The 22,764-nt window shown below is 37.5% G+C and overlaps 1 protein-coding gene across 11 annotated transcripts in view; it reads right to left on the reverse strand.

The window, feature by feature from the left end:
- Positions 1-675: 675 nt before the first annotated feature.
- Positions 676-22,764, reverse strand: part of HERC4 (HECT and RLD domain containing E3 ubiquitin protein ligase 4) — a 114,251-nt gene continuing 92,162 nt past the window's right edge. For 6 of the 11 annotated variants that reach the window (XM_016421882.2, XM_016421885.2, XM_056796123.1 and 3 more), the window contains 10 exons: positions 20,190-20,213; positions 17,060-17,158; positions 13,295-13,462; positions 12,925-13,068; positions 12,091-12,257; positions 11,057-11,123; positions 9,596-9,678; positions 8,464-8,647; positions 3,592-3,694; positions 676-1,991 (listed from right to left, as the gene is read on the reverse strand). In XM_016421882.2, coding sequence (XP_016277368.1) covers positions 1,783-1,991; positions 3,592-3,694; positions 8,464-8,647; positions 9,596-9,678; positions 11,057-11,123; positions 12,091-12,257; positions 12,925-13,068; positions 13,295-13,462; positions 17,060-17,158; positions 20,190-20,213 — 1,248 coding nt within the window. In that variant the 3' untranslated portion in view covers positions 676-1,782. The remainder of the gene's footprint in view (positions 1,992-3,591; positions 3,695-8,463; positions 8,648-9,595; positions 9,679-11,056; positions 11,124-12,090; positions 12,258-12,924; positions 13,069-13,294; positions 13,463-17,059; positions 17,159-20,189; positions 20,214-22,764) is intronic. The other 5 variants (XM_056796126.1, XM_056796148.1, XM_056796152.1 and 2 more) reach the window with 3 other exon arrangements.

Here is a 22,764-nt window from a genome sequence, read left to right on the forward strand (position 1 = left end):
CTGAGAGTGGAGAATTGTTCCAAACAACAGGGGAAGATGTTATTTATCTAAATGGTCCTATCCATCTACATTTTGGAAGCCAACATCACTGAAGGAGTATGTAGGAAATCTAAGAAAAGTAGTTATTTCAGAACATTTTCTATTTCCAAGGAGACTGAATTTTTCTGTTCTTAAGGTTGAGTCACTGAAAATCTATCAAAGGCAAAACCACATACATCCTTGTGTAGAACAGTCTTCCATGACATTGGAATATGCTTTTCATAAGCCTGGGCCAGTCTCCCTTCCAAGAGCATAATAGAGGCTAACAGTTCTAGAGGACAGTTAAACAAGAGTATTTCCATAGTGGTGTTGGTCAGGGATCTTGCATGATTTTTAAATGTACACAGAAGAGACAGTTGGAAGAAAACCTTTAAACCCATATTTTGCCCTGCTGTGTCAAGTACCTATTCCATTTCTGAACGCAACAAAGAATCAGCAGTGATTCCCTTGAAGGGATTTCTGTATTAAATTGACTATAGTGAAAAGATGGGAAATATATAAAGGTCACATTCTTTTAAAGAAAAAGGAAAATAAACATTTAAGAGGCCTGCCCTAAATCCTTTTCAGAAATTCTTCCTTGAAGAGTACTGGATCTTAGATTAGAATCACTGAAAGTTAAATTATTAAACCAATAAATCTTTATTCAAGTATTTTATTTAAAGAGTTTTCAATGCATTTCATATAAATTTAAAAAATAAATATCTGCCCCATAGCTGAAAGTCACATGTATTGCATATCCATACACATTCTAGGACTTAATGACATGAGGAGAATAAAATCGGAAACAGTTTCACTCACGATCAGCATGAAAATGGTTTTCTTCAATTTAAAAAACCTGAAGAACATTCTTCTACACAAGCTGAAAGCACTGTGGAAAAGGTGACTCCAATGGAACCTTCCCAGTGAGTACTGTGGAGCGGGGGGGCTGGATCTCACAGTGAATGGCATGCAATCCTATTCTTGGCAACCATAGGGAAGCTCTCCTCCACTGCTCAATTAGCCAGCTTTGGCCATCACTCCCCATTTAGCAACATCAGCACAGTACTCCAGAGGAAGGACCTAGAGGATACTTAGCAGAACCCAGAGCTGGGAACAGAACACTACAGGATTACTAGTATTAACAAATACGAGTACAAAACAAGTTGTAATTCTTTACCCTTCTTATTTCTGCTGCTCGAGTTTCTGAGAAGCCAAAAAAAAAATTTTAATGGTCACAATTTTTAACCCATAAAAGTCATTCCAGTTCAATTACAACATAGAAACTGTACTGGTATCAGAACGTAACTATTTTATTACAAAAACTTTAACATTATTTACAAAATGAAAAATAATCAAGTGACTATTGCAAACCAAAGTTAAATGTTTTCACCCAGTGATTGAAAAGAATTAAGCAAACATCCCATGCACTCACACACCAAGAGCATCTTTGTAATATGCAGACCATTAAAATTCATGTTAGTGAAACTTGAAGGTATTCACACCACTTGCATGTTTATTGGTAGATGACAAAAAAATGTCCACGGTTCTGTACAATAAGTCTAGTATTAACATAGTTTGTTCATTTTCTTTTAGGACTTTTTGGCTTCCATGAATATCTGTATGTCACGGAACATTCTGTAAATAAGCAATTAATTATATTGTCATCTCTGATGCCGCGTCCATTGAACTCCCCACCACATGAAAGACACAAAGAAGTAGTTTAATGCTACTGCATTAAACTAACTATTTAGAATACCTCTAAAGTTATATTAAACTGAAGCCTTCGTTGTGATCAATGGCCTGGATCAGTTTAGAACGTAGGATTTCTTTCTCTGTGTATTTTGGAAGATCGAGAAGATTAAAACAGGTGTGGGAGACTGGGAGATAGGTCTCTCCACCTCCAGTTGACTGAATGACCAGTTTCAGACTCTTCATACCAAGAATAGGAATCCGATCACTACCTGTCAAAAATACTATCAAGAAATGTTTTTTAATGAAAACTTAAAAAACAAACATTTGCATTGTAACAGTACTGTTCAACTACATGTGACCTTTAGTTATTTCTCTACTAAAATCATTCTAGTCAAGGATTCATGTAAATAGCTTTACCTGAGATGAGAGAAACTTTCTAACCTACTTGCTGAAAAACTTGTACCATGATGTAAATGTTAAAACAACTGACTTACTGACCTCAACTGTAAAAGTTGTTCTATTCTTAGCAAATTCTTTATGTAGGGAGACGGTCTACGCCAATAGGGCCCTCCCAGATGAGCAAACTCCCCTTTCAAAGCAGGTCAGCACCTTCTCTTCTCCTTAAGAGTCTCAGAGAGCCACCAAGAGCAACAAAAGGTTTGCTGAGAAAGCCAGTCTGGGATGAGATGGGACCTGAACCCAGCACCAGCTCTATTCACAATGCCATGTTGCTTCTTGTTACCCTTCAAACAGAATTACGTTGTAGAGCTGGGAGGAAGCCTGAAGCTAACGTAGACTAAGCTCCTCATTTAATACACAAAGACAGAGCCCCAGAGAGTTTGTGAAGGCAAGTGAGCCATTGCTTATCAGCGGAGCCCACCCTCAAGCACTCCTTTCCCACTGTCATGCTCTGACTTCTTAGGACAAAGAAGTATTTGGGGGCGGGGGGGGGGGGGGGGGGGGGAGGTTTGAACCACTATCAGCTCCAGGGTGTGGGAAAAGGTAATGGAGATAAACTGGGTCACAACTCTGAATACTTCATCATCTGGACCACTTTCTCTGGATGGACTACAATGATACCAACTATGCCTTCTCATCAGACCCCAATGTAAGACTATTAAAATGTTAGGAAGAAATTACTAATTTACTCTTCAACTGACCAGCACTGTTTTCCAAATTCTAATTAAATGCCAGGAATATCCATTTCATATATTTTTTTCAGACACATGAGTCATTTCTCTTTGACTTTAGATCTGGGATATGAGGAGGGAACTATATATATACACACACACATACATATATTTCAGGCATACTGAGAGCTTTAAAAAAAGAAATGTATTTTTCCAATGATTTAATAATATAAAGCTCCCTCAGCCTAACAGGCTCTCACTAAAGCCTATTATAGCTACATTTACAAAAGAGAAGAAGAAAAGGAAGAAGGGAATGGGGATGGGTCTTATTAAAAAAAAAAGACTCAGAGCTTGTTTAATTTGTGATTTAAATAATAGAACCATAGGAAATTCAACAATCCTAACATCATGATATTTCCTTTTCTTCATTTTAAATAAAAGGCCATATATTTCTCAAGGAATTAAAATCAGAACAACCAACTAATCAATGATTTTTATAATTCTTATATGAAAAAATATTAATATAAAAGCTAGATAAGGAAACTTTTTAAATGATCTTCATTAACAAATTATGAGGCAGAATAGAATATTCTAATCTTTTTATAACTCATGCAGTCACCAAGTGATTAACAAAGAACTTATTGAAAATATACTAGGCATTAAAAAGTTGTTTAATCTCAGAAGGTAGAGATCAGATACAAAAAATTAAATTCAGTTCTCACCTAAAATTGAATTAAATGGAAATACTTACAGAGAAACTGTTTTTTCTTTTCCAATGGCAATTCATGAAAAACTTCCCAGAAAATTTTTATTGTAGGATGGTCTGCCCAATATTCCCCTTTGTATTCTGTATTCTAGAAACAACAACAGAGCCATCAGAGCTTGAAGTTAATAAAAAGTTGTGAATCTTAAAAACTGCTCAGACTCTGCCTTAGAAGATTTGGTTAAGTTATTCCCTTATTGTAACAAATGGAGGTACTTGATCAGGAATGTATTGGGAATTTTAACATTACTCCACCCATACTTAGACAGTGCCTTGGGGGAAGATAAAGTTGTAAACTCCTGGTGAAACAATGATAAAAGTCCCTAACTCATATTTATAGTGAAGCTAGAACCTTAAGCTAGGTTTATTTTTAGATCTAATACAAAAGGGTGCTAAGTACCTATAAAGGATAAATTAATCACTAAAAGATCAAGCAACTTACAAAGGGCAAGCTTAGCAAAGAGATGTGAAATACTCAGAAGATATAATCTAATCAAAGAAGGTGATAACAAAAGAAGATGTGAACTAAGAATGGTCAGTCCTGGGGAAAATGTCTACTGTGATTGGTAGATGTGAAAATTTAAGGGAGGTGACACAAGAGAAAATTTTCTTTAAAAGGAAGGAGCTAGAGGGCAGCTGGGTAGCTCAGTGGATTGAGAGCTAGGCCTAGAGATGGGAGGTCCTAGGTTCAAATCTGGCCTCAGACACTTCCCAGCTGTGTGACCCTGGGCAAGTTACTTGACCCCCATTGCCTAGCCCTTACCACTCTTCTGCCTTGGAGCCAATACACAGTATTGACTCTAAGACGGAAGGTAAGGGTTTAAAAAAAAAAAGGAAGGAGCTCAAGGTGGAGTTTTTTTTAGTTGGAGTTCGGACTAGTTGGAGTTCATAGTTCAGTTTGGGAGTTCGCCATGGTGGGACAAATCTTGTAGTGAGTGATTAAAGACTGACTACTCTCTCTTAAGGCTCAGGCCTAGGCCCTTCATACTATATTTCTCTTATTCTCTCTCTCTTTCATTAATTCCTTCATTTGTATTCATTAAACTCTCCATAAAACCCAACTGACTTGGGTATTTTCATATTTGGGAATTCTTCCCATGGCGACCACTTATTTTTTATTAAAATCAAGACACTAAAATTATCTTTACAGTTTTGGCAATTCACAGTCTTGAAACCCACATTTTTCACGGTCACAAGGTAGATCTCCTTGGATATGAAATATTAACTCAACTAGAAAATAAATCTGGCCCAGCTATCTTCCAATACTCCATTGCTACAGATCACTAAAAAGACCAGCAATCCTAACCATAACAAGCCATCTTGCATATTAGTGCCACTTATCATAAGTGGAAAGAAAAGTGGAGTTTTAAATGAAAATTTGTTCCCAAGACACATTCTAACAATGGTGGGTCTGTAATATTTTCTTATGTGAAAGTAATACCATAACTTAAGTCTGCACATCAAATTACCTTCTCGTTATGTAAAATGAAACTGTGCTCACATGTACATCTGGTAAAGATTTATAGGTATTTTTCTGAATGACAAAAATATCCCGCATCTACTTTACCTTTCTCATGTTCATTTAAAACCAAGAGAAAGGAGTATCCTGATTGATAATTATCTTGCTAGATGCTCCGTTTCCCCCAAATTTCTTACCAACCAATCACTGTGACACATAAAGGACATAAAGTATATTTTGCATTCCCCAAATTCTGGCTTTTCTCATTTCCCTGAATGACTGTTAGTCAATAATAATTTTTACTTAATAAGTAACATCATAAGGTTTTTACATGAAATCTCATGCATTTACACATACTAGCCAGTGGGAGAGGGGAGCAAAAGGTGGAGACAAGGAAAAAAAACCTTTTAAAAACAATGTTGTGTATATACATTCAACATCTTAACAGGGTATTTTCTAGAGCAATGATGGTGAACCTATGGTATGGGTGCCAAAGATGGCATGCAGAGAATTCTCTGTGGGCGCATAGCCCCACCCCAAGTTCGTTACTAGAAAGGCAGAGGACCTCAGGCAGAGATGCTCCACTCCCCCTCTCCACCTTACCTGATGACATTTTTTCACACACCCCACTCCTCTGCCTAGAAGCCCAATGGGAATGCACAGGGGATAAGGTAGGTGGCTCACAGGTAGCAGAGCTGGAGGGGAGTAGAGCACTTGGGCCTCTCCCCTTCCCCCTCTACACTCACTGAGGACATTCTTCACTTCACCCACCCCTCTGCCCAGTAGTCCAATGGGAATGCTTCCTCCCTCCCCTGTGTGGGGTAAGGGCACAACACTCACTCTTGGGGGTGGAGTGGGAGTGGGGCCCAGCACTCCATCTCTAAAAGGTTCGCCATCACTGTTCTAGGTTATGAATCCTCATTATGCAATAACAAATCAAGAGATGATTCAAGAAAAAAAGCATAAAGGAGATTCTGCCCAGGGCATCTATTTTTAGACAACTATAATCAAAACTCAAAGACATTCCACATTGTCATGAAAATTTAACCATTTCTTTACGTTAGAATAATAAACATATCATTCAAAACTTTGTTTAAAGTACCTGGAAGAGAATTTTCAACAGTATTAGACTGGTATTTAATGCCTTGTAAGATATTTTAGGTTGCTTACATAATTGATAAGATTTTTTCCATTGCAATAGGGAAAGCCTTGCAAATGGACAACTGACATGTAAAGAGAAATCTGAACATTTTGACTTCAAAATTAACTTTGGCAAACTTTCTCTAGAACCATTAGCCAAAACAGAAACTGACAGAAGTACCAAAACTCCCCAAAAGCAGAAACAAAAGAGAAAAAGGTGAAGGAAGAAAGGACACCACCACATGATTGGAAAATCAGGCCCCCAAAAGCTGAGGTGTATGTAAATATAAAGCATCCCCCAAGCAATGTCTCTTCTCTCCTCCTTTCTCAGTCCTACTACCAGAGATCCAGGGCTGGGAGAGATGCTGGTGATCATCACACAGCATAAACTCCTGATCTAGATAAGGAAGCTGAGGCTAAGAATGGAGAAGGAATTTGTCCAAGATCAAACCACTAGCAAGTTGCAAAGCTGGAATTCTCTTATGTAATTTATTAATTGTGCATTAATTAGTTGCTGCTAATAACAACAAAAAGCCTTTACACAGGCAGTTAGGTGGTACAATCATATACACAGCACTGATTACCTTGGATACTTACTAGCTGTGTGATCCTGGGCAAGTCATCTCACCTGTCTGCCTCAGTTTCCTCATCTGTAAAATGAGGATAATAACAACACTAACCTCCTGACGTTATGAAGATCAAATAAAATAATTGTCACCTGGTCAGTGCAGTGTCTAGCACAAAGTAAGCACTACAGAAATGTTAATTGCTTCCTTTATTCTCCATTTTTTAAGTGCTGTGTGCCAGGCACTGCTCAGCTCTGGCAATATAAAAAAAAGCACTTATCTCTTGAGCTTCCAGAGATCACCTTCTAATGAGGAGAGAGAGAGAGCACTCAAACAACTAGTTGGAAAAGTTTTGCCTGTTAGTCCACTGTATCCTTTTAGAATTGCATTGTCACTCTATCTAAAGAACTCTTAGGCCTCTGAGGTCCTAAGATTTCCACTTGGGATTCTCTTAACACCAGAAACATTTGTTTTCACATTCAAGGAAAGGCTTCTCACAAAAAGTGGGACATGAGCCAAGACCTAAAGGAGGTTGAGCATCCTGGGCATGGGGACAGCCAGGCCGAAGACACCATTGGTAGATAGAGGGTCTATGAGAGGGAAAGTCAAGAGGCCAGCATTGACGTCACAGAGAATGTGGAAAAGAATGAAGATTCTAAGAAGAGGTTTGAGTAAAAGCACCTGTGTGAACTCTGAGGCCACCTGAGAGGTGAGCAGCTCTCATTACCCTAACTGCAGGAATGAAAGTAGGCAGCTCAATATTTCAAAGAGGAATTAATGGAGAACTACTGGAAATTCCCAGACAGGAATAAGAAACTCAGGCTTCTTTTAAGGCTTCTCTTGGTGAAGATATTTCACTTCTACTCCAAAGGGAGATCAATTTTGATACTTGCATCATTGAAGCTTCTGACACAAGTATTCAATCACTGTTCTTTCAGCTTTGAGACTGGTAGGGAAAAAAACAAACAAAACACTCCAGGGTTGCCTGGAATTTTACAGTAAACTTTCCTTTACTGAAGTGGCCAGAAAATGAACTCAGTTTTTCTCAGGGCTGCTGATGTCACCCATGACCTGTTTTTTATCAAGAAGAATGCCAGCCCCACAGCGAAAGTAAGTCCCAACTTTCAAACACACATTTCACAAATCATTTCCTGTCATACACAAACAAAAGTGGTGCTTTCCTTTCATATGTTAACACCAATTTAGGTAAATGCATGTCAGTGAACAAAAGGGAAGATTTCTACCAGAACCCAGGATCAACTCAACTGCAGTAGCTTAATTTTATTTTGGTCTTCAAATCCCCACAAAGTTGTTTCTCCTTACCTTTTCTTTAAAACAAAACAAAACAAAAAACCTCACCTTCTATCTTAGAATCAATATTGGGTATTGGTTCTGAGGCAGAAGAGTGGTAAGGGCTAGGCAATGAGGGTTAAGTGACTTGCCCAGGGTCACACAGTTAGGAGTATCTGAGGCTAGATTTGAACCCAGAGGGGTAAAGATTTGGAAAATGAGGGGATACCCATCAATTGGAAAATGGCTAAGTAAGTTAAAATTTGAGTTTCCTTCCACCAAAAGATTAATATGGAAAAATGTTTTACATGATTACACATGTAAAGTCTATATGAAATTATTTACCATCTATTTCTGGGTCTGGCTCTCAATCCACTGAACCACCCAACTGCCTCCTTTCCTTACCTTTTCAAGTTCTTTCCAATCATAGTTTGTGTTCCCAATCACCATTGCCTGCAGTTCATTAGGATGGAAGAGCTGGAGGACTTTCCCACCACAGACTTTATGAAAGCCTTCATGAAAAGCATCAAATAGGGAAGCCACTGATTTATTGAATATGTAATCCACGTAAGAATCGACAAATTCCATTCTAGAAATGGGAAGAAAAAATAGACACACATACACACACCTATACTTAAAAAAAATTTTTTTTATTAATTCTCTGCCTGGAAAGGTGGTCATTATAAAATCATTCCACCATCAAATCAATTAGATTATGGATTTGCTGCACTTGTGGTCACTCTCCCACAAACTGAGATAAGAGTAGGGAAGAACTCAAAATTGGTTGTCAAAAGAGCCATCTATTATAACTAAAAATTGGGTGCCCACCCAAAATGACTTAAAAAAAGAGTAAAAACATTTCATCTACAATGTAGCATTTGAGCATCTGGAAAATTACCAAAAACATAAACGCACTTACTTTTAGTTTTAAAAAGATTTGTATAATTGAAACTCAGGGGAATTACTAGCTTCTAAACAATGAAGACTAATTCTACTTTGGGGGAACCTCATGACATTTTACAGTATGAAGTCATTACAATAATAATAAAATCCAAATATTGTCAATCAGCCCACCAATAAGATATGTGCTAGATAGTATGCTTAGCACTTCAATGGTCTCTTATTAGAGAATTCACAATTTAAATCCTAATATGATTTCCCAAGGAATTAAGAAGAATAAGAGCCTACTCCAGTAAATTTCAATTTGATTTTCAACGTTCTAAAAAAACAAAAAGTTGGGTAAACTGTGGTCCTACTAACTATCCCATATTAATATTTATTTTGCATACCCTCAGTAAAGTTGCCAAGGTGGGAGCAAAAATTGTTATCAAACCCAAAACATATTAACTAAGAATAGTCAAAAGTACTTGGGAAACTTTCAAATCAATTATCTCCCCCAAACCACAACTACTACTCAAATATTTTAAGATCTGGATCTAAAGATAACCTTAATAAGCCGAGATACATAGTTCTAAAATGGGAAAAAATTCTCATCTCCCTTAGTACTATACAATTTTGCTACTACAAAATCACTTACCGATTTTGTTTATTAACAACAGTGACTGCCCCATTAGGAATCAGTTCTTTCACCTCAGTTGTACCAAAGTTCTCAACGGTGATCTATTAAAATTTTTTGAAAATCAGACTCAATCAAGCAGATTATTATGATTATTATACTTAAACTGGATTTTTGCTGTTCTTTTCAGGAAACAAAGATAACTGGTAGCGGATAAGAATATATAGCCTCTGCTTTTAATTTTGGGATTAATGCAAATAAATGATACACCTATACTATTTAGAACTGGCTAGTGCAGTGATGGTGAACCTTTTAGAGAGAGATGAAGTGCCGTGCCATGCCAGCAACCCCTCCCCCACCCAGCCAAACACATGCTGTGCCCCACCTCCCCCCTCATTGCAGCCAGGGGAGGGAAAAGTGCACCCATTGGACCGCTTGCTGGGCAAAGGGGTGGGTGATGGCAGGTGTATGTGTAGAGGGGGAAGTGGTTTGAGCACTCTGCTCCCCATGAGCTGCCCACCTTACCCATTATGTGCCCCCACTGGGCTGCTGGGCAGAGGGGTGAAGGATATGAAAAAATGTTACTAGGCAGGTGGAGAGGGGGAGGGGAGCAACTCCACCCAAGTCCCTCTGCCTTTCTGGTAACAAACTTGGGGGGACGGGGTGTGGTTGTGACTCATGTGCCCACAGAGAGTGCTCTGTGCCCCACCTTTGGCACCCATGCCATAGGCTCGCCATCACTGGTCTAAGCAATACCACTGTGCTCCTAGGAAATATTTCTGCCTGTGGTGATAGCCTTGTCCATAATCAGAGTAAAGGTAAACTCCCATATCTGTCTCATTGTCTCTACTGGTTTTCTCATTGTTCCCTTAGCATGCCTTAAATATTCTTCCATCATACTTCTGATCCCTTTGTATCCTCCCTAAAAGCCCTCTCCCTCCCTCCTGTTCACTTAGTTAAATTCAATCCATCTTATAAAGCCCCCAAATTTCCATCTTTTCTGATCTTCTCAGGTACACTTGGTACCTCTACTCTGGCATTTAACACAACTGAACAATCATCATAGAATTTTCAAGCTGGAAGGAGCTGAGGATGTACAATCCAACCCTCTAGGTGATCTATAAACTGAAGCCCAGAAAGATTTCATGACTAAGCAAGGTCACACAGTCAATCAAGTAGCAAATCTGAAAAAATATCTTATCTTTTGACTCTGGTTCATGGCTCCCACCACAATACCATATCTCATAACTGTTTGTCATTTTTTTCCTCTAAATTAGCCTGGAAACTCTGGGGAGGCAGGAAATCTCATGGTAACCCAAATGCTGAACACAAGGCACTTAATACCCAGGATCATATTTTTACCAAGAACTGGGGTTAGGAAAAACCTATGTGAAAAGTGCTTCCCAGGATCCAGATAAAAGATAGAGCTACAAAGCAAGTAACAAATGGTAGGTTCTTCTAGACTGCATCCTTCTAACTCACCGTAAAATTAAGACAAAACGTATCCTCTATGTCATCCTCTGGATAATCGAGCAACTGCTGCATGCTTCTGTTAAACAAGAGATATGTTCCTTTCAGGTAAAAGTGAAAACTGGGTATTCTGTTCTGCCTATAGATAGCAATTTTTTTTTCTAATAACAATAGCTAACAATTACACAGCACTTTCTATGTGCCAGATACTGCACTAAGCATTTTATAATTATTCTCTCATTTAGGCCTCATGACAGCTTCATTATGTAGGGCTATCATTATCCCCATTTTATAAGTGAGAAAACCAAAGCAGACTGAAGTTTATTAGCGTGACCAGATTCTCACAGGTATTTAAGGCTGCATTTGAACTCAGATCTTATTGACTCCAAGCCTAGAGATCTATTCACTGAACCACTTAGCTATTTTATATTTCTTTTGGTAGCTATTTAGACTTTTATCAGTTACATGTTGAAATTGTGCAAAATTTTTATATCTAATTATATTTAGCATCTCTTTTAAGTGTAGGGGAACCTAAAAGGCAAGCTTGAGAGAATATCCTAGTTTTTTTCCTCTTGGTTCTTGTGTTTGTTCTGAATCATATTTCTATGCTTGGTTGTATTCAATTTAATAAGTATTAAAAAGAAATTTCTGAAATTTCAAGTTAAGAATTTAGAACATCAAAAATAAAAATTTAATTTTCTTTTTTGCCCACATTATCAATGAACTCTCGGAAAATATTACTCTCATAAATGTGTCCTCTGCTATTTGTAAGGATCATGGTCAATTAAAAAAAATTATTCATGGTGTCTTCATTCATACACTTTCAGAAATTACAATCAGTCTCATTAAATAGCCTTCAATCTCAGGAATTATTATTGTATTAAGATTATAATTATATTAAGAACTTGTTTTTTCCATTTCATAAATTTTTATAAGCCAATTAACAATAATAAAATGAATTTGCTCATCTTAGATGAATAAATTAAGTTTCTGGTAGGACCCTGTTTTTATTACCCCCAATCCCCACCCATGTATGACCCACTGACCTCCCAACATCAGGCATTAATTCCTTCAAATCGTCTAGGGTAGGCTTCTTTTTCAGCAGCTTCTTGTACAAAGCCAAAGGAAAATGGAGGTCTACAATAGTAAAGTTATAAATTGCTAATCCACAGATAACTCCAATCAAGTGGAACAAATCACTGTCTTCAAAGGTCTATGAATTTCAAAGGGGAAAAAAAAATCAGTGATAACTTGAGGTCACAAAAATTAATTAAATTTTACTACAGTAAATAAAAATGAATGTAATGTTGCATCATAAACAGAAACTTTTGTAATCTGAGACTCCTATTAAAAGAATTAAAAGAGTCTTAAATCAAACAGAAGTGGAACGTGAAATTCCATTCAATGGGCTGGTATAATGAAGAACTCTTAAAAAGGCATAAATATCAAGGTAAAGAAGAGAAGCAGAATGACCATTACTGATTTCTTCAAATTCCAAGTTCTATAAGTATTCTCAAAAAAGCTTATGTCTGATCTAATGGCTTTATTTCTTAAGTGACAAAGCAGAGGGATGGTGACAATAGTCTTCTGTGGAACACAACACAATTAAAATTCATCTTAGATTTCAACTGTGAAAAAGATTTCAGTGGACAGAATCCTCTGAAGCTACCTGCTAATTTATGCCTCCCTCTGGTCTCTGCAGAAGCTTATGTGGGGTGAAGGGATTCAGATAACATGGACAAAAAGCTTTCTAAAATGTCCTGACTTCTAAATGTATTTTGTACACCAAAAGTGCTGAATGAGCACTGTTAGAAATTTGGTAGCTGTTCTAACAAATGACTATTATCAGAATAACTCAAGAAACCTAGGTAATTTCTTACCTTATCAGAAAACCATATAAGCCTAGAGTCTTCATAATATCTAAACATGCCGTATTTGGGATCCAGCAACTCTCTCATGATAAGCAGGAAAAATTCTTTGCGTACACCTCCTGCATCAACAGCATCTTCTCCTACAAAAATAACCTGCAAACAAGTTTAAAAACAAATGAAATTGTATTCAGTATGGCATACAACATGTTAACAGGTTAAAGAAAATACTAAACAATTAACTTTTTAAAACAGAAAGTAGGTAAATGGACTCAGTTGGCTATATTACAACATGATACAAACACACACGCACATCCATGCCCCAAAGGACACAGATCTCTGAATAACCTGCCATCAAAGAGAAAGAGAAATGTCAAATTACCTTAAGTGGTTTTTTGTAATCTATGTTCTTTGTTTTCCTAAGGACTTCCATTGCATCGCCTACAATATTTTCTCTACGGACTACAAGAATTAGACATGGATTCACAGACTCAATCACTGGGAGAAAAAGAGAGGAGACATTCTGTCTGTGGGCTTGGTCAATAGCCATCTGTAAAATAAAAGGTTAAAAACTTTAATAGTGAGGCTTCTTAAAGGCAACTGCTATAAGGTGGACAACATTCATCCTTCAATCAGATAATATAAGAGTTTATTAAATGCCTACTATGTGCCAAGCATTATTCTAAAAGCTGGAAATGCAAAAAGAGGGAAGAGAAACCCTACTGTTAGCCTCAGGAACTCACAATCTAATGAAGAAGACAACAAGCAAATGAATATGCACAATCTATATTCATGATAAAACCAGGAAAGTCTTCAGAAGTAAGAGGGATTGGGAAAGACTTTCTGAAGATAGAATTTCAGTTGAGAATTAAAATAAAAAAATTAAAGAAAGTCAGGAGGCAAAGATGAAGAGGGAGAACATTCCAGGCATGGGGCCAATCAGAGAAAATGCCTTAAGAAAGAATGCCTTGTTTGTTGAGACAATAAAGGATGCCAGTGTGTCACTGGATTGAAGAGTACACAGAGGGATATAAAGTGAAAGAAGACTGGAAAAGGAGAGGGATAGGGGAAGATAGGTTACTGGTTATAAAGGGCTTCGAATGCCAGAGCAGAGATTTTTTTATTTGATCCTGAAGGTGATGGGGAGTCACTGTAGTTTATTGAGCAGGAGAAAGTTATAGTGTTGGAACTGCTCTTTAGGAAAAGTTTTGTTTTGTTTTTTTCCCCACACATTTCCACGTTGGCCATTGTCATATAAGCAAACTCATACATAACCAAAACTCCAAAATAAAACCAAAGATATACTGATGTGAAAGACAACTCCAACAGTTTTTTCCTTGAGGTGGATAGCATTCCCTGTCATAATCATAAGTCTTTCAGGATTGTCCCAGATCATTGCATTGCTGAGAGTAGTCAAGTTTTCACAGATAATCACCATCCAATATTGCTGTTACTATGTATGATATTTTCCCAGTTCTGCCTATTTCTCTCTGCATCAGTTCCTTTAGATCTTTCCAGTTTTTCTGAAATCATCTTGCTTATAATTTCTGATAGCACAATAGTATTTCATTACCAATATGTACCACAATTTGTTCAGCCATTCCCCAAATGATGGACCATCCCCATAATTTCTAAATCTTTGCCACCACAAAAAGAGTATTTATAAATATTTCTATACAAGTAGCTATAAATAATTTTGTACAAGTTGGTCCTTTCCTTCTTTTTATTATATTGCTGGGATACAGACCCAAGAGTGGCATATTGGATCAAAGGATAGGCAGTTTAATAGCCCTTTGAGAATATTTCCAAATTGCCCTCCAGAAAGGAGTTTACAATTTCACCAACAATGCATTAGTGCCCCAATTTTGCCACACACCCTCCCACATTTACTATTTTCCTTTACTGCCATATTGAGGAAAATCTCTTCAGTAGCTAACTGGAAGATGAATTTGAGTAGAGAGAGATAAGGCAGGCAGATCTATTGAGAGACTATTACAATAGTCCAGACAGGAGATGATGTGAGCCTATACCAGGCTGTGGTGTCAGGGGAGAGGAGGCATATTTGAGAGATATTGCAAAGGGAAAATCAGCAAACCTTGGCAATAGACTGGATAAAAGTGTAAGAGAAAGGGGAAGGCCAGGATGACTCTGAGGTTGTGAGCCTGAGGAATTGGGAAGATGGTATTGCCCTCTACAGTAACAGGGAAGGTAGGAGGAGGGGACAGTTTAGGGGGAAAGATAAGAAATTCCATATTTTAAGTGACAACTAAATGTGAAATCATGTGACAACCAAAACCTCTTCTTTCTGCTATGAGATTCACAACATCACAGCCCAATGAGGGCATCAACAAGTTCCAAATGTTTACAATATCAACTATACTTGCTGGTCTTTTGAGATCTCTTGACTAGAACAAGAAGCAGAAGCTAAGATTCTACAGATAATAAACGGACACATTTCATTTTTCTTTCCAGTTACCAATAATCTTTTACAAACCAAATGCCATTTTTCTCAATCTTCTTCTTTACCTCTCTGCAGTCTCTGACACTGTTAATAATCTTGATCTCATTGATAAACCGTTTCTTTTTAGGATTTTGTGACATTGCAGCTTCCTCTAAGCCCTCGTCAGAGAACCTATGGCATGTATGCCAGAGAGGGCTGGCTCCCTCCCCCCACTACACACACACCTGACGACTTTTTCTCATCACCTGCCACTTCCCAGCAGTCCACTGGAAGCACTTCTTCTCTGTCTTGTCTGGGGTAAGGCAGGGGGCTCACGTGCATTGTGAAGGTTGAAGTTTGGGCACTCAGTCTCTAAAAGGTTCGCCATCACTGCTCTAAGCCTTCCTTGCTGTATCTAATCCAAAATGCACCCAGGTTAACATGGGCTCTCATTTCTTCTCTCTATATACTATTTCACTATTTAATAAACCCTAACCACCCTCTTGACATTCAGTGTCCTATCTGTCTCCAAATGTTTACTGGAAATCTGTACCAAAGATATTTTGACTTCAACTTATTCAAATCTGAACTCATACCCTTTAGCCCAAAACTTTCCCCCTTCTAAACTTCCCCATTACTGTCAAGGGCACCATCTTCCTCTCAGTCCTCTAGGCTTACAACCTATGGTTGTAATCATCTTGGCCTCTTCACTCTCTCTCTCACCCTCATACTTAGGCTGTTGCCAAGGCCTGTGGATTTCACCTTCTCAACATCTCTCCAGTATGTCCCCTTCTCTCCTCTGACACAGCTTCTTCTCACTTCAGCCTGGATGATTACCATAGTTGGCTTCTTGGCTTGCAGTCACAAGTCTCTCCACGCTCCAGTCCAATCTCTATTCCAATGTCATCAAATTAATCCTAAAGCTCACATCAGACCAGGTCACCAACCCCATCCCCGATCAAAAACCTCCAATGGCTCCTTACCACCTCAAGAATCAAATATAAAGTCGTTTAATTGGCTTTTAAGTTCTTCATTACCAGGCCCCTTTCTACTTCTTCCAGTCTTCTTACACCTTAAATTCTAAGACCTTGAGACACTGGTCCTCATTACTGTTCCTCTCCCAAGCCATTTCCTTTATACATTTTCACCAGCTGTCCCCCATGACTGGAATTCTTTCCTTCCTCATCTCTGTTTCAGTATTTAGCTGACTTCCCTTAAGTCTCAGCTAAAATATCCCCATTAGTGAGGATCCTTTCCTGATCCCCACTTAATGCTAGTGTCTCCCTTCTGAGATGATCTCCATTTTATTCTGTTTACGTCTGGTTTGAACACAATTGTATGAAGGTGGTCTCCCCTATAAGACTTGAGCTCCTTGAGAGGAGGTAATGTTTTTGTGTCTCCCTCTATATTCTTAGTGCATATAACAGTGCCTGGTATAGATAGAGGTGCTTAATAAAATGACTGTTGTTAACCTGAAAGTAAGTACATACTGCCAGAGTTCAGAGATCTCGGTTGTAAAGGACCTCAGGAGCCTAATAATTCCATAAGTCTAATGACAATCCTATTGTAAAGGATATATTTACTAAATGTATTAAACCAAAGAACACTGAAAATTTCTGTCTACTAGTAAGATTTTAAAATATTTGCTAACTTGAAATACAAAGGATAGTACAGTAAGTATACTCAAACAAAAAAGGGAAGTTTTACCTGCATCTGCAAGACTGCATCTGTTTGTAACAGTGTAGTTTTAGCCTGAGCATCAAATACAAATGGATAAGTACAAATTGTAACCGGGATTTCTGTTAACTAGAAGAAAAGAAATTAAATATTAGTACATCTATCCTTGTGATGTAATACTTTGTAGAGGAAATTTCAGGAAAAAACTAAATTAAATAATGCCATAATGACTTCTACACCTTTCTGAATTTTCAATTTTACATGTGTTCATTTTTGAGTTCTATAAAATACTTATGATTTCATCATAACCCTCAAGTGATACAGAATACAGTTCATTGCTCAGTAGGCTCTAGTTGTCTCAATGAGCAGCTGGGGCTGGAACAATTCATCACCTGATGGGCCTGTTCCCTAAATACCCAATCTTCACCTAGCTGAAATATGAAATAAACTGGTTTCTAATTGTAAGTTAGGATAACAGTGCCGAGAATGTGTAAAATGCCAATTGTAGGTAATTATTTGAGGATTAACAGAATTACATGTTTAAGTGTAAGAAGACTGATCAAGAGGAGTAATTCAATTTGATAGACATTTCTCTCTAAAGAGCAGAGATAATGCTCAATGGTAGAGGACAAAAATAATGCCTGACTGTTTTTCACTGGAAAGGGCTATTCCCAAGATCTAGATGGCTGAGACTCTTGGAAGAGCAAACATTGGGAGAGAATTGACCCTTGTGATACTAGATGTTCCTTTGGGCTGACCCATAACCTAGTCAGCATATTTTTTGCTTTTTTTCCTGTTCAAAAATTGCAGTAGATGTTTGTCTCCAATGAATACTGCTCGAAAATGACCAAATAAAATAATGTTTAAAAAAAAAATTGCAGTAGATGATCTGGGTTTAGAGGTAGGGCCGAGAAAAAACATCTACAGTCTCCTTAAGCTTAGAAGCACATAGGAGTTACATTTGTTCACTCATATCCTTCCTACCCACTTAACAAGAGAAAAGATTTCCTAATAAAGGATTTTATCAACCAAAGAGAGAACAATAGCTAGGACACCAGGGGAATACTGATCTTCCTGAAAAAGTATTTGGTAGCTGCAGACATATGCTTCCCCACAAGGCTCCAAGCATGGACCATGTACCTAAATGCAACCCTCTTAGAAAAGAGAAAAATTTCTAGCAACTATGATCCAGAATCTAGCCTTCTAGCAGAGGAAGTAGACTTCTTGAAGACTGTGTCATGAATAATCACAAGAGAATATGGAGATCTGGTATTGCAGGGTAGAAGGTCAATTCTCAAAGCAGCCTACCACTTAGAAAAAGAAACAACATCAGAGAAGTGCTAAAGTCATGAGGTGGGGTGTGCTTGGCTCCACTTATCACCAAGAGTGACTCAGACAATGCAGATTGAAGGGAAGGCTACTATTTGATAATCTCATCATGGTTACCTTGTTGAGGCAGTCCAAACTACATGTGGAATTATGAGCCTGGCAAAGGACTGCAGAGGACATTGTCAGAGGACACGAAAGTCACTAGAATGTTGAAGAGTATTGCTTTGCTGACAACTCCAAGTTCTGTTTCTTTCAAGGAGAGATACTGGCAAGGGTTTATGTATTTTCTCTACCTATTTAAGAATTCCTGTGGATCCCTGGGCACTTCCCCACTTTCTGTGGGGTGGCAAAAAGGGCTATCCTATACCTGTCATGCATTTGTTCCTTTCAGTGCTTACATAGGAACCAGGAACCTTTTTTACCGACATTTGGAGAGTTCCCATAATAAATGCTGAGTGTGGGACAAAAAAGTCAAAAAAGGAAATAATCCCTTTGGAGAAGGCTCCTCTAATCCCCCAAGTTTAGTTCTGGGCTGTGCAATACAGAATCTGAAGCAGAACTAGGTCATAGATTAAATAAATATTTCACTAACTGAGTCACATAAAAAACAATATCTCCCAAACTAGAGGTCTGGGAGTCAATATTCAACATCCACTTTTGCTACTGTCTACCATAGCATACAATTTCCCTTCCCACATATATTTGACATTATAATGATTAGCACTTAGCCAAGCTTAACAAATAATGTTTTGATATGGTTGTGTCCAATGATAACAATCGCCATCAACTGAATAAGTTATCATGTAGGGCCAAAAAGTGACTCAATACAATCAAACTAATTTGATACTGTTAGATACTAGTCAGTTAACAGAGAATTCAAAATCCCAAAAGGCTGCAGGTAGCAATCTTCTACCATAAGCAGCATCTATTGAACATTTTAATAAAAGAAATCTTGATTTGCTATTTCCTTCCCAATTATATGCCTAATTCCTTCTATTCATGGATCCTGTCAACAGATTACACAAATGGACACCAGTTAAAGCTATTTGTTTTTTAAATTCATTAAGTGAAAAGAACAAAAACAAAAAACCAAAAAGGGTTTGAAATATTACCTTTAAGTAAAAAATTTTGTGTGTTAATAACATGGTTTGAAGCTATAGAAGCATTCACTCATCCAAATGGCTAAAGCCTTTTTTAAAAAGCCATATTTATAATGCAATATATAAAAGTGACAGTTGACAATAATCATTGTGCCTATATCCTTTTACTCAAAGAATCTGAAGATATCAGTAGTTCTTGGTGGCCTTATATTTTCACTTCTTACATTTATATTTTTTGGTATTGGATACAGCATTGTTATTTTAGATATTATGAAGTAGTTTTCTCAAAACATTCTGTAAGATACATAATTAAGAAGGATCATAATCATTATTTTGCATGTATGTAAAATGAGTCAGAGAGAAGCGATTTGCCCAGGGTTATATAGCTAATAAGTGCTGGGCCTAGGGCTTAAACTCAGATCACCTCATTCCAAAAACACTGATCTCCTAGCAACACAATTCAGATTTTATGATGAAAATAAGAATTCATTTTATAGTGACCTTAGCTACAACAAATGTAGTACAGAATAGCTATAATATCCATTCAGCTAATTTCCCTCAAAAAATGCTAAAGATCTGGATTTGAACAAATCTATTTTTTCTTACATCATATATTTATCACATTTAGAATCATAGGAAATGAAAAGGGTAACCTTTAGATGAGTTATCACAAAAACAAAATAAAAGTGACTTGTTTTACTTTGAAAATAGGACTGTATTACCAAACTTACCTCAGTCAATCCATGGTTGATATCCTAAGACGACAATGTAGAATGTAGCAATAATGAGGAAACAGTGGTGTTAGTTCTATTCAAAGTAGCAATTCAATTTTTTTCCTATAGGTATTTAACTGAATTAATAGGACAAGCAAAAATATATGTTTTTTTTTAAATTTTCCTTTCTACAAACAATACAATTTACTTTTTTTTTAATGCCTTTGCCTTACCCTCTTCATCATTAAAAAATAACTAGGGAAGATGAATAGAATTTTAGCATGGTGTCTTCCCATTGCATTTAACTACATAAGTAGTCAAGTTTCTTTTTTGTAAGCTCCCCAAAACATGTAAATGCTTTTCAGAATCATACTGAATCAAGGGAATTAGAAGTCTCTTAGTACTATCCTGAGTCAATCTTTTTTTTTTTTAAAACCTTTCTTAGAATCAATACTGTGTATTGGTTCCAAGGCAGAACAGGTAAAGGCTAGGTACTGGGTAGGTTAAGTAATTTGTGCAGGGTCACATAGCTAGAAAGTATCTGAGGCCATGTTTGAACCCAAGATCTCCTGTCTCTAGGCCTGGCTCTCAATCCACTGAGTCACCCAGATGCCCCCAACTTTGATTCAATCTTAAAGATGTTCTGTTTTCACTCACTGGCTCAATTTCTTCATCTGAAAAATGTCAAGAATATTCCTCATAAACTTAATTCATCTGAGTAGAATGCTTCAAAGTTTGACAGAGGCAAAATTCTATGACAGAGCAAAGGGACACTTCCTACTTTATGGAAAAAATACAAGGTAGAAGTTGATCAAGGTCCTTGGGCAAGTGACTTTTCTACTCAATTAAGCAGATACTACTTAAAAAGGCAATTTATTCCTGTGATCACTAAAGAACATGGAAACAAATCTATTAGTGAATTTCCTGGTGTAATAGGAAGAGGACGTTTGCAAAAGATCTGTGTAATGCAAAACATTAGGGTGATTGACAGGAGCATGTGACAGAGAGTCACACGGGAGCCTAAGGGTCAAGATCTGAAGGCCTGGGATTGGAGGTTTTGACAACAGGTTTCTGGTTTTTGTGATACCGGGTGAAGAGAGGAATCTTTTGAACTGGCCACTGGCAGCTAGAATAGAGAGCTGAAGACCCACTTTTCCATTGGACCTGCTTTGGACAATTTTCATCTGAAGATCCTGGCCCATTTGATTGGACTCCACTTGTGAGATTTGGTGTTGGGGAAACTTTTTATTTAGCTTATATAAGTTAGGTCAAGATAGATTTATAGAAATTAGGGTTTAAGATTAATTGTAATAATTCTCCTTATACCTTTTCCTTCTTCCCTATCCCAAAAAAATAAACCTGATTTTTATATGTTTCCTTCTTGTTCATTCTCCTACCAAATCCCACTATTACACTGGTCATAAGAAGTAAATGAAAACCTAAGAAAGCAACCAAAGTTTTTGGGGAGAGTGGGTTCTAGGCTTATGACCTCATTGGTACCGAGAGCTTTCAACAGGCCACCTCCTTCTGCACCTTAAGTTATTAGCAAGACTCCTGTGGCACTTGACTGAGAGATGGTACAACTACTCAGAGACACAGAACCAGAACTGCGTCCAAGGGGAACCTGAACCTAGGAAAGTGATGTAAAACTGTCCATATAAGGCACGTCACTTCCTCTCTCTTCCTCTTGTCCTGGAGAGGTGACTCTGGCTGAGAGTGTGCTAGGCTTTTCGATATCTTAGAATGTTGGTGGTGAGTTTTGCCCTTGAGCTGATTCAGGTTCAGGCATCTTAGCTGAGCCCCTTTGAAGGTCAGGCTGATTCTTTCCTCCTTCACACTCAAAACCTTACTTTCTAGATCTCCTAATCTTCCCACCCGGTACTAGCCCCTTCCTTCTTCCTTCTTCTTAATCTCCCCCACTATATCAATTAAATCATCATAAAATTTCCAGCTGAGTTTGGGTGTTTCATTAGGATTTTATAAATAAAATCTTTGGCGACCAAATATAATTATTACATTCAGTCTCAACCATAATTTTAACCTTTACAAAGGTCAGCATTCTATTGAAGTAGGCTGCCTCCCTCTAACAAGATACTAAATATTAAAGTAAAAAAAATTATAAAAAAAAAAGCAAGGCAGAGTTTAAGGGAGTTGGAGGGAAGAGAGAAGGGAAAAAAAGAGAAGTTCAGGAAAGAGATTGCAGTAAAAACAGAAAAGGAAAGTTTACTGCCTCAGGAAACCAAAGGTAGCAAATCCTAAATGGGCAACCAAACTACAGAGATAAGGCTTTATCTTAGAACGATAAAGATGAAGTAAGAGAGCTAGCCATTCCTCTATTTATAGATCTTCTTGCCCATTAGAATTACAGGAAAATAAGTTAGGAGACTGATTTTTGGTGCTATAATCCAAACTTTCAATTTGAAGTGTAAAGAAAGTTAAGAGTATAAGAAAAAATCTAATTGCTGATCAGTTCCTCTGAGTAAGAAAAGAAAAATCTCTGATAACAACTGATTGTGGTTAGGGGGTGTATGTTGTAATAACTGGCTAAATATCTGTAGCCCCCTTGGTGCCTCCTAAGTCCACCTATTTCTGG

Source organism: Monodelphis domestica, chromosome 1 (assembly GCF_027887165.1).
Source record: "Monodelphis domestica isolate mMonDom1 chromosome 1, mMonDom1.pri, whole genome shotgun sequence".
Lineage (NCBI taxonomy): Eukaryota > Metazoa > Chordata > Mammalia > Didelphimorphia > Didelphidae > Monodelphis > Monodelphis domestica.